Genomic DNA, 12,498 nt, shown 5'->3' on the forward strand with positions numbered 1-12,498 from the left:
AGGCGGTAAAATAAACACCATTCCCAGCCCGCTGCACTCTTATCTCCACAGACAGCCACTTCCCTAGGGGCTGACTCACTCCGGGTGCGGCTCTGTCCACCTTCCCTCTGCCGCGATGTGAATCGGGATGGTCCTCTGTGGCAGCAGGTGGACACGCTCCAGATCTCCTCATCCTGCCCCGGAGAAGTTCAAGGCAGACCTGCTGTGGGCACAAGGAAAGGCAGAAGGTGGCTGGGAGGAGAGAGCAGACCCAGGGTGCAAGGGGAGAACAAAGTCTCCAGGGATGCTGTTGCTACTCAGAAGGAGCAGGTGACCAGAGGATCCACCTCCCCAAACATCTCCCCAAGCCACCTATCCTGCCCTTAACACAGGGCCAAAGAGTCTGGAGTCAAGCACAGGAGGGTTGTCATGGGGCAGGAGGACCTCTTGGGTGACCAACGCCATGCAAAGGCATGGGACTTGGCCTTGGTAAATCAAACCATGGCATTTCATGGGGCCAAATCTTCCAGCTCATGTCACCATCCCACCAGCCAGTCTTAGATTCAGGAGCACCTGGGGATGCTCCTCACACTGCGGGATCCCACAAGTCAGCATGCCCATAGGACAGTGCCTTGTCCTCCTGCGGGACCCTGCAGAGCACCGGTGCTGAGCCCACCACAATGGCTCCTGCTGAACATGCTGGCTTTTCTTGTAGTGTGGAATTAACACCCCAAAACTTGATATTCCCAAACACCGACGTGGCTCTCACCAATCACCCATGGACCTCTAATCTCCCTCTCCCTTGACCATATCTTGCCTTCCTGAGAACACTCAATGCTTGGTCCACAGGAAGCCTGAGGAAGGCCGGGTCGGTCCATCTGAGTGGACCATAGGAGAAGGATGGAGAAGTGGGGGCAAACCAGGCCTCCATAAGCCCTGCCAGGATTCCCAAGGAATCCTCCGCCCTTTCTAGACAACTTCCAATGAGGACTTAAGGCTCAAGACTTGGCTCCATGTCACCTTCCATGCACACCGTGCAGAGTCAGCACTGCGGCTGGTTGTGCAAGAGCAACAGGGGGATCTGCAACCCCATCCCCACGGATATTCCCTGTGGATAGAAACCCCCGGATCAGACTAGGGCTTCCCACCTCCTTGTTGGCCAATTCGCCATCGCCAAAGCCAAGAGCTGCCTCTTGGCTGTGAACCTGTAGAAACCGGCATGCTGAGCAGCATCGGCACTGCTGCCCAAGGGGACGCGATCCCGGCAGCGTTTAGGCATCTCCCAAAAGGCAAGGAAGGGCAGCAAGGAAAAGGGCCGTGAGCCGAGTGCTCCGTCGGAGAAGAAACAACCCTCCTCCCCGCCGCTCCGCCCGGGTGCTCCTCTACTCGCGTGGGGAAACAGACCCCGCGTGGGTCTCCGTCGCGCAAGGGGGGCTCCTCCGGACAAGGGGGGCTCCTCCGGACAAGGGGGGCTCCTCCGGGCACAGGGGGTGGCAGCGCGACCGGCGCCCGCCCCGGGGGTGTCCCCGGCGGCGGGACCCGCCCCGGTGGCGGCGACTTGGGGCCGCCCCCGGGGCTGCCCCCGCCCCCGTCCCGCCCCCGTCCCGCCGCTCCATCCCGGGACGGGCCGCCCGCGCTGACAGTCGGGCTCGGCGGCCGCCGCGGGCGCATCCACCGGGCAGTGCCCGCCGCCCGGCGCCCGTCTGCGGCGGCGGCTGCCGCTGCTGCTGCCGCTCCGGGGGCCGCCGCCGCCTCCTCCTCCTCTTCCTCCTCCTCCGCTCCAGGATGAGCCCAGAGTACTCGCTGCGCTCCTTGCTGCTCATCATCCTCGCCACCTTCTCGGCCAACGCCAGCAACTGGCTGTGAGTAGCGGCCGCCGCGGGGACCGCTCGCCACCCGCCACCGTCACTTGTTGCTCCGGTGGCGGCGGCGATAGAGCAGGTGCCGTCGGCATCGGTGCGGACGGGGAGGTGGGTGGCCGGGGGATGCCGACGCTTCGGGAGCAGCTGGGTGACCCTAGGGCTTGAGGAGACCCTCCCAAGATTGAATCCAGGCTCGGAAGGCACCGGGCGCTGCTCCCAGGAAAGATTCAGCAGGGCCCAAGCGGATCCAGCGGAGCTTGCCTGGCCTTGGGTTTTGGCTCCGGGAAACACATCCCGCCATTGGGCTTCCCCCGTGGATGGACGGAGTCTGCTTGGTGCCGGCTGGGGGGGCCAGCGAGGGCAGTTGAGGGCCGTGGAGGAGCCGGGTGACATTGGGAAGCCACTGAGCAAACACTGGAATAAAGTGTAAGGTAAACAGGGGGCGGCGGAAAGGACTCTGGAAAATTCCTGCGCGTTCACCAAGGCGGAGGGATGGTCTTCGGAGGAGACCCGCATAGCAAAGGGCCTGGGGTCCACAGTGCCTTTCCCCTCACCGCTTCCAAAGCAGCCACGCTTGGATCGCGGCTGGTGGGACAAGACGCTTGGCCCATTCCCAGCTCCGCAGCCGTGAGCGATTCCCGTCGCACTCGCGCCTTTCCCACCACCTGCGTGCAGGTGGACCCGGTGCCGAAAACATGTGCACGCCAGGAAGCGGCTGCACAAGCCAACGAGGCACCCGTCTTCCCCCATCCCAGCATCCAACCCCACATCAGAGCTGTTTTTCCGAGGATGCTCCCTATGCCCTGGGGAAGAGACAGTCCAAGGGTCCTGCTGGTGGGAAGAGGCGCTTTCCTTGAGGTAGCTCTCCGGGATGCGTTGGGATTTATCCCTCCTTTCCTTCCCCCCCGCCTTCTCCCGCATTTGGGATGACTTGCGTGCTGCAAGGTTCTCTGAGAGCCGAGGGGATCCAAGCCGCTATGGGGATGGTCTTGAAGCCAGCGGGCTCCTGCCGAAGGCGCAGCAGGAAGCGGGGCAGAGCTTTTCCCGCAGGGAGAGTGTCCCACAAGGAAGCGTCCAGGGCGGATTCGAAGGGCAGCCAGCGCGGAGGTGCGATCCCAGCGGCTCCCTCGCGGCCACTTTTGGGAAGCAGCTGGGACCCAGGAGCGCGGGGGGCTCATTCCTGCCAACAGGGGAGGAAAAGCAGATCCGTTCCAGTGCGTTTGAAAGAAGGGCTCGACTTTGCTTTTCCCTTTTTTTTTTTTTTCGGATGTTGCAAATGTATTGGGATAAAAGGATCATCCCCCCCACCCCGCTCCGCTTGGTGCTTTTTATCCCCTGCTTCTAGGATTAGGATGATTCCTGCTGTTTATCTTCTCGCATCAGAAACAAAAGCTGCCGGAGGCAATAAACAGGCTTAGGAGGATCCCAGGAGCTAGCAGATATCCGAGGAATGAGCGTGTCTCGCACAGCTTTGCTCGCCGCGCTGCCCACCTCGTGCCCCCGCTTTCCCCCGGCGTTTCCCGCGGGCTGGGGGGGCCCAGGCGTCCGGCGGCGCTCCGCATACTTCTCGCGGCCTGCGTCTAGGTGTGGGCGCCGGGCGGCGAGCTTTGCTTTGCCAGAAACCTGCTGGATTAGTGCTTAAGCTCGCAGCGCCTTTTCCCTCCTCTCGACCTGTCCGAACTCGCATTCCCACCGGCGCTTCGCCCTCGCAACGCTCGAGCCCAGCGTTCGCCGCCAAGCCGCGTCCTCGGCGCCGCCTGGGCCCATGCAAACGCAAGAGGGACGGGGAGCTGGACAGGACTCAACCCAAATTGCCACGAAGCAGCCAAGATGCTCCCTGCCTCACAAGGAGGGGAGCTTTGGAGTGTTTTCTTCATTTGGGGAGATTTTGCTCCGCGTGATGCCCATCAGGGTGACCTCAGGCCTCTGAATTCGCAGGGATGCTCGCAGCGTTTGGCTTCTCCCTCCTTGCAGCCTGTGAGGTCGTATTTAGGGTTAAAAGCGCTGGGTTTGGTGCTCTCAGGATGCAGCTAGCTTGGTGCACACCTGTGTTTGGGGAAGGTCCCTCCAGGTCCTGCCCTCGGAGTCCGGTTGTGCTTGGGGTTCAGCACACCGTAGCGTTTGGCCTCTAAAAGCAGCTCAGTGCCAGGGAAAGGCTTGGTAGGAAGCAAGGGGCAACTTCAGAGCGCGCGCTGGGGTCCTCCTGCCATGATGGGGTTTTGGAATAAGCAGCCCTAGGCCCTTCCCTTCCTTTTTTCTTTTTTAAGGCGCATCTCCCTAGTTTTCGCCACGGCTTCACCCCGAGCCCTCCTCGCTTTGGTTGAGCACAAGATTCTTTGCATCGTCTTCGCGACTCTCCCTTTTCCCACCCAGCCAGGAACCGGTCCAGCCTTTCCCCCCGGCAGGTGCACTCGCTCCCGGGCAGACGTGCTCCTGCCGAGCCCTGCTCCCCTCCCTGCGGGCTTTTTTTTGGGTATAAGGTCGGGCAAATTATCCCAGTTGCGTCTGCTCCGGCAGCCGGGGGGGCCTGGGTTGAATTTGGTGGAAAATGGCCTAATTTCAAGGGATGTCTGCAGTCCCCGGGATACTGCCAGCCCTTCCCTGCCTTGATGCAGTCGCGGGCAGCAAGTGACACCCGCTCCAGGAGGATGCAGGGAGGGAGCGCTAAAGTGACAGCTTCCCGCGTCAGGAATATTTGTTGATTTAAAAATAATAATAATAATAAAATCTGACTGCTTTTTACAAGCCCAGCTAATTTTAGCGCAGCAAACCATAAGTCCAGCTGCAAATGCAAGTGATGGCAAGAAACAGCATTTTGTGCAGTCGCACTTGGCCAACGGTTGCTCCTGAATCCACGAGTCTGAAGTGGCCTTCAGCTTTGCCATGGAAGCATCTACATCGCTCTGCTCGGAGCCATCATCCTCTCCAGTAACTCCTCCTTGTGGATGGAGAGGTTTCTTTGGTCTTTTTTGGGATGATGCTGTGGGAAGGTCTCTCCTGCACCTTCAAAGGAGGTTTCCCAAGTGGATGTTGCTCTTGGGGTCGTCTTGACTCACCTCCTGCTCTTCTCCAGGACAGCGGTGAGGCAGGTTGGGTGTTTGCCCAACAGCACAAGCCAGGGTTCAACTTCAGAGCTCCTCCGTCTTTCTACTGTCTTTGATAGAGGTTTGAAGTGTTGCTCGTGTCTCCCATCCTCATGAAAATACTCCCCAAATGAGACAGCGTAAGGAGTTCTCGAACCTGAAATTTGTTTCTTTAGAGAAAACCCAACATTTCTGCCCCCTCCATGACATCTTACACATCTTCCTTGGCCCTCCTCTACTGGGAATTTTTCCGTGACTCCAATTTCCACTTTTTCTCATGGTAGGGAATCCCCTCCCCTCTCCTTCTTGCTCTATCTGCAAACCTCCATGGCTCTTCTCATGTCTTGTTGTCATTCTTCCTCCCCAAATTATCATCCTTTTCTTCATTTTTAAGCAATTTTTTCCTCCTCCTTATACTTCCCTGGCTTTCAGGTTGCCCTATTCACCACCTTGCAGGGAGGATCAACTGCAGGTGCCTAAATTATGGGGCTTTGATTCTGCTCAATACGCTGTGGATGGAGGAGGAGAAAAGGGCTTTCCGCCGCTTTTGCCTCAGATCGCTGGCCTTTAATAAAAGGGAGTTTGTGCTGCAAGTGACTTGTCTGAATATAAAGGCAGGAAAAGAGAAAGATAAATGCAGTGGCGAAGCGAGAAGGTGAGACTTGAATGAGTGACTTGGGCAGGAACAGGTCGTTTGCTCCTGCCATGCCAATCTTGCTGTCCATGTGAGTAGATGGAGAAGAGATTTGCCCTGGTTTCTACCATCTCCATCCAGGAAAATGAAGTTTGGAGCAAGCTCCTTATTTAGGACCAGGCGACGTGTTGGATCCGAGTTGCCATGGCGACTGTGGGATGTTGCAGATGGCTTTGGTGGCCCTCCTGAGATCCATGGCCCCAGGAAGACCCCGTGAGGATGGAGGGTGGGAGCACCTCGGGGTGCTGGGGAGGGAAGAGCATCTTTCCCAGCCCTTCCCTCACCCTCCATCTGCCCCAGAGGGGAAAAGATGAGATGTCTCTGCCCTGTGGGGAATGAGGAGCGGGGAGATGCTGCATGACAGCCTTCCCAGCCACCCCGCATCTTGGCAAAGCTCCTTCCACCCATCCTTGGATTCATTCCTGCATCTCAGAGCAAAATGGGAGCCCACCAAGAAGTAACACACTGGGAAGATGGTACTCACGGGACATAGGAGACTGGTGGCAAGCTGGTGGCTCTGATGGACCATAGCATTTTGGGCACGCAGTTTTGGCCACCCTGGAGGAAGGACAGATGTGCACAGGCTGAGGAGGAACACGGCACATAGAGGACCTGCCATGGGGGAGAGAAGCCAGAGCAGCATTCTGGATAGCTTCACCCCGTTTGCCTGCCTTGCAAAACAAATTACCAGAGCCTTTCTTGGAGAGCTGTTTCCATCTTTGAAGCATCCTTTGCCTTTGTGTTTTTTTCATCCCAAACAGCATTAAGTGCTTGTTGGGGAGGCGTCTTATCAGGCGCATCTGCTTGGAAAGGCTTGAAAGGCCCTTGTCATGCTGCTCTTCTTGCATGCTCTGGATTTATAGCTCCTTGTTGCCTGGAGAATCCCACCGAGCTGGGAAGTTTATTAGAAAAGGAGATGATGCCTCCATCCCAAGCTGAGCTGCGGCCGATGTGGCTATTGCACCTGTGGCACGGCTTCCTCCTGCCCAACCCATTGCTGGGTTGGGATTGGGTGCTGGCACAGAGGTGGAGAGCCTGGTTTCGGCTTTGGAGAGCTGCGCGGCTGCTTCTCCACCAGCACAGAGGAGCGGGAAGCCCTGGGCAAGGCTGTTTAGCTGGTATGGAGGCTAAAGGGACAGTTGGCTCAGCGAACACGGCCAAGAGGCATTGCACTGAGTGACCTCCGCGTGCACAAGGAGCACCAAGCGCTCTTGACAAGGAGCCATGCAGACTCCCCGCGGGATCCACAAGGCCAGCCGCCCTTCTCACCGTCGCATGCGTGAAACCGAGCTGGTGAATAATTCTGCTGATGCACGGAAGGGAAAATTCTGTGCGCTCCTCCTGGGGCGGGCTGAGGGGAGGAAGAGGCCGTGACAACGGGATTTTGTGGCTGAAGTCAGCAGATCCGGCTCTCCGGGCGCCTGGGAACAGGAGCCGCTTTTGCACAGTCACTTCTGGGAGGCAAGCAGCGCTTCCAAGCAAAAAGCCTTTGCAGGATGTCGTAACTTGGAGGAGGAGAAAGAAAACAAGCAAAAAAAATAAATAAATAAAAATAAAGCAAGCCGCAAGCTCTGCAGGGCTGGGAAACGCAGAGTTGAGGAATGAGGTTCCCAAAAAGCCGCCTGCGCCTGGCACTCGTGCCTCTCCGCGCGGACGAGGGAGCAGCGATTCCCAAGGACCTCAAAGCTCAGCGCAGTCAGCGGGAGCAAGTGTGAGTTTTCCCGGCGCGAGGCGGTGGATTGCCCTATTCCAGGGCAGGACGGGGCTCTGCTGGCAGTGGTGACTTGAGGTCTTTCTGGTTTTGTGAGGCTGGGGCAGGAGGAAAAGGGCGAGCGCCCATCCCAGAGCACGGGGTCAGGCTGCTGGGATGTGCCGGCTGCGCTGAGGAGGCTGTGGCGGGATGCTCCGGGTGCTCGGGATATCGGGATCGAGCATCCTGCCCGCAGAGGGAGACGGAGTTTGCTTGCGGGATGCTCACTCCGAAGGGGCTCCCATAACACCAGCGTTCAAGAGTGGCTCTGCGCATCCTTCACCAAGGATGCAGCCACCTCCACTCCATCCCCACATCCATCTCCGCAGGGAGAGCAGTTCCCACTTGGACAAATACCTGGCAGTTGCGATCGCAAGTGGGGCCAGCAGCAGAGGTGCCTGGTGCGGGTTGTTTTGCCCCCAACCAGCTCCTGCCTCCGTCCTCCCTGCTCCAATCCCCATTGATGGGAAAGCTCCCAGAGCAGCTCCCGGAGGCCGCCCTGGAGCTGTCCTGTGGGAGGGAAGTGGTTTGGAGGGAGACGTTTGCCGGGGACGAGCGCACAGCCGCGCGGCGGGAGCCGCCGGAGCTGGCAGCCCGGCGCTCAGGCTGCTTGTTTTGGCTGACTCCGGAGACCTCTGGGTTTTTCCTAGTAGCGCTTGGATGTGATGGTGCTCGGGAGACCTGACCGGGCACACTCAGCCACCACCGAAAATATTGCCCTTGCAGGCAACAGAGGCAAAGGGGAACCGGCTCCTCACGAAACAGGGCACCAGAGGTGTGGAGGGCTCAGCTAGCCAAGAATGCCCCCATGGTGGCCCTTCAAGGTGGGAGGAGAGGTTGGGTGTCCCCAGCTTGTGGTGCTCCCCAACGCTGCTGCCTCCTAAGGGGTCGGGGGGCTGTCACAACAGGTACCTGGCGAAGCTCTCGTCGGTGGGAAGCATCTCTGAGGAGGAGACCTGTGAGAAACTGAAGGGCTTGATCCAGCGCCAGGTGCAGATGTGCAAGAGGAACCTGGAGGTGATGGACTCGGTGCGGCGCGGCGCCCAGCTGGCCATCGAGGAGTGCCAGTACCAGTTCCGCAACCGCCGCTGGAACTGCTCCACGCTGGACACGCTGCCCGTTTTCGGGAAGGTGGTGACACAAGGTGAGCTGCGCAGATGCGCATCCAAGACTTTGCTGGGCAGTGGGGAGCCTGTAACAGTGAATTTTATTTGCCAGGACCCTAACGCTGGGGCTTATGGTGAGGAATGATGGGGCTTGGTGCTTCGGTGGGGCTGTTTTTGCTGCATGGAGGCTCTTGACGTCCTTTGGACATTGCTGAATCCTCTCCTGAGCCTCTTCCATGGGCGCCCATTGCATCTGGGACCAGCCTGGGATGCCCAGCCTGGACTTCTCCCAAGATCATGCCGAGTTCAAGGAGGGCCCTAAAAGCACAAGCGTCTCCATGGGCTGATCCCCATCCCGAGGAGCTTCCCTCTGCAGCGAGATGTGGGATTGATCCCGCCTCTTGTGCAGCAGCACGGAGAGCTGGCGGCAGGCGAGGCCGGGGGAGGACAGCCCTCTGCCGCCCAATGCGAGGAAAAACACACCGGTCCTCCCCGCACGGCATCGCCCGCTGCGAGACGCGGGGACAGCCCTGCAGCCGGGACAGCCCCTTATGGCCCCCTTCATCCCGGGCATCCAGCATGGGGCTGTGCCGGAGGGGACAACGGAGCAGGAGCAGGATGAGGGTGCAATGGGAAAGCCCTAGAAAGGCTGGGAGCGCAGAGCCAGGGGGGAAACCTGCTCTCCTCAACCTCTAGAGACTCCGACCATGTTCACCTCCCTTCAGGTGCTGCTTCAGGCTCTGCTGGACACTGTCCCCCCTTCCCATCCCAGGACCCAGAGGTCCAAACCTTCCCCAGCTCCCTGTTTGACTTGCCCTCCCCTTGGAGGCCAGGGTGAAGATCTCTCCTTGCGAAGCTTCAGGACTGGAAATACCAGAAATACCAGAAACTAAAAGTCGCCTCTTTTTAGGCAGCCGCAGCGCAAACCCACCAACACGATCCTACTATTAACCTCGATTAACTTGGAGGCGCTTCAGTCCCCGTGCTTCAGTCCACCACCGGGGCCAGATTGCAGCTTGGCCACCAAAGGCCGCCTGGCGACCACCAGAGTAGCTGCCCTCTGCCCAGCTGGCGAGCAAGGGGCAAGCTCTGCTCACTGGCTCTCCTGGCTGTGTCCTCAGTGGCCACTGGAGATTCAGACCATGCAGGAGACCCCCCGGGCTTGTGCATGGAGGTCTCAGACAAACTGGGCAGAGGGGAGCATCGCAAGCCACTTTTGGGGAGGTGCATGGAGCTATGGAACCTTGTGCAAGAAGATGTCAAGTAGGTGCAAGCTACGGGAGATGTTCCTTAATGAGAAAAGCAGCCAAGGAAGCGGGGCTGTGTTGGCCAGAGAAGGGATTTCATGGGCAGTTTGGAGTTGCCCTGCAAGCACCGGACAAAACAGCCTCTCCCGAAAGCTCGTCCCCGTGCGGCAGTGCAGCACTTACCTCCTTGATTGCCAAGTCATGCCCATCACGTTCACGTTTTAACCTTGCAGGGCTGTTCCCAGCTCTCGCTGATGCGGGATCTTGCAGCATCTCTGCTGAGCCTGGTCCAGGCCTGGCGCTCAGAGATGCCAGGGAGTGGGGTGCATGGGTCTCCTGCATGGGTTTGGAGGAGAAAAGGCTCCTCTAGGAAGCTCCTGTGTCTCCAAGTAGGGTTTCCCACCACCTTTTGTGTCGTTGCAGGGACGCGGGAGGCAGCCTTCGTCTACGCCATCTCCTCCGCAGGGGTGGCCTTTGCGGTGACGCGGGCCTGCAGCAGCGGGGAGCTGGACAAGTGCGGCTGCGACCGCACGGTGCAAGGGGGCAGCCCGCAGGGTGAGCACGGGGCTCTCACGGCTCTCCTTCCCCAAACCTCCTCCCCAGCGTATACAGGGGACACATTCCCCAATATATTTCCAGTTTAGCGAGGGCAGCGTCTCACGCATCCCCTCTGCCATAGGCTTCCAGTGGTCAGGCTGCTCCGACAACATCGCCTATGGCGTGGCCTTCTCACAGTCCTTCGTCGACGTCCGCGAGAGGAGCAAAGGGGCCTCTTCCAACAGAGCGCTCATGAACCTCCACAACAACGAGGCTGGGAGGAAGGTAAGGGCAGCAGCATCTGCTTGGGGTCCACGGCCACCCGTTGGGTCCTTTGGTCTCCCCTTAAGGCCATCAGCTCCCACAGGGGGACATGGGTTGCTGTGCGTCACATCTACTCTAGATCTTTAATTTTGCTGGAGGGTTGTGTCCATCCTGGGTTGACCGTTCTGTCCCCTTCCTTGTGCACATGTCTGCTCCAGATCTCTGATTTCACTAGAGGCCCATGTCCATCCCGGGTTGACCATCCTGTCCCATTCCTTGTGTACACATCTCCAGATCTCTGATTTCACTAGAGGGCCATGTCCATCCCGGGTTGACCAACCTGTCCCGTTCCTTGTGTGCACATCTATCCCAGATCTCTGATTTCGCCGAAGGGCCATGTCCATCCCAGGTTGACCATCCTATCCCCTTCCTTTGTGTGCTCCTCCAGGCCATCCTCAACAACATGCGGGTGGAGTGCAAGTGCCACGGCGTGTCGGGCTCCTGCGAGTTCAAGACGTGCTGGAAAGCCATGCCGCCCTTCCGCAAAGTGGGCAACGTGCTGAAGGAGAAATTTGACGGTGCCACAGAGGTTGAGCAGAGCGAGGTGGGCTCCACCAAGGTGCTGGTGCCCAAGAACTCCCAGTTCAAGCCGCACACAGACGAGGACCTCGTCTATCTGGACTCCAGCCCCGACTTCTGTGACCATGACCTCAAGAACGGCGTGCTGGGCACCAGCGGGCGCCAGTGCAACAAGACCTCCAAGGCCATCGATGGCTGCGAGCTCATGTGCTGCGGCAGGGGCTTTCACACGGACGAGGTGGAGGTGGTGGAACGGTGCAGCTGCAAGTTTCACTGGTGCTGCTCCGTCAAGTGCAAACCCTGCCAGCGGCTGGTGGGTTTTGCTTTATGAGGCCCTGTTTCGGGTTTCTGAAATATTCCCCCTCTCTCTCCAGGTGCTGATCAGAGTTATGCAGTGAGCTAAGAATATGGTAGTTATGAAGAAGGTACGAAAACAGAAACAAGGGTAGGGCAGCTACTTTCAGAGACAAAACCCTGGAGGAAAACAGATTTTAAAGAAAAAAAAATATTTAAAGTTTCAAAAAAAGCGAGCATTGTAATTTTTTTTGGTTTGTTTTTCCTGTTTGCTGTATTTATTGCTGAAGCTGGAGCCCCACGGGCTCCTCCGGGGCCATGTCTGCTCTCACTGGCGGGCCAGGGACCTGTTCTGTGCCCGCTTGCATCAGTCACTCTCCGGCTGATGCCGCAGCGGACGGCAGACGTTTGGAGCAAACCGAGCGCTAGGGATCTTCCATTTGCTCGAGGCCCACACTGAGCATCCTGGAGCATCACTCGACTCGCCTAAGCCTGAAGAGAGGAGCAGGTAGAGCTGGGGCTGCTGCAGAAGACGGAGGGTGGTGGCAACGGGCTGGCGCCGTCCCCTGGGTGTTAAGCTCAATGTATGGAGGGGCATGGAACACGCTCACCTCCCCTTGCCGTGGGGTTCTCCAAGGCCTCCAGAGTCTTGGCCCTGTTTTGGAGCTGGTGCAATAGCCACGGTGATTTCCAGCAGCATCGTGGTGGCGGCCACGGGATGTCCCTTGGGATGCACCCAGCAGAGCTGGAGGACGCGATGTGCCGGCCCTGCTCCCTTCAACCCCTGCTTGCCCCTGAGGCTGTGCTGGGGCCCATGGTGCCAGTGACCCGAAGGGTCTTAATGAAGCTGAGACCAAGGAGGAGGAGAGAGAAATCTCTTCCTCCTTTCCCTAACTGCCATCACTTCCTTCCTCAGCATCCCACCAGCTCCTCCTCCATGTGCTCCCCAGGGGCTTTTCCATGTCTGGGTCTGTGACCAGGGGTGTTGGACGCATTCAGCCTCCATCCCTTGAGCAAAGCTATGGATCAATGGCAGCAGAGGAGGATGGAGGCTGCCAGGGGTGCGGAATGGGCAGTGCTGGTGCCCTCGGTCCCTGCTGGCA

At 58.7% G+C, this 12,498-nt stretch overlaps 1 protein-coding gene across 1 annotated transcript; it reads left to right on the forward strand.

The window, feature by feature from the left end:
• Positions 1 to 1,702: 1,702 nt before the first annotated feature.
• Positions 1,703 to 11,432, forward strand: WNT4 (Wnt family member 4). Its single transcript, XM_088529477.1, has 5 exons — positions 1,703 to 1,841; positions 8,277 to 8,512; positions 10,145 to 10,276; positions 10,401 to 10,543; positions 10,971 to 11,432. Exons 1-5 carry the CDS (start codon positions 1,765 to 1,767, stop codon positions 11,430 to 11,432), a joined length of 1,050 nt encoding a protein of 349 aa, XP_088385603.1. The 5' UTR covers positions 1,703 to 1,764.
• Positions 11,433 to 12,498: the final 1,066 nt, after the last annotated feature.

This window comes from Tinamus guttatus, unplaced genomic scaffold, assembly GCF_059628265.1.
Source record: "Tinamus guttatus ecotype Peru unplaced genomic scaffold, ASM5962826v1 Tinamus_guttatus_pri_ptg000332l, whole genome shotgun sequence".
Taxonomy (NCBI): Eukaryota; Metazoa; Chordata; class Aves; order Tinamiformes; family Tinamidae; genus Tinamus; species Tinamus guttatus.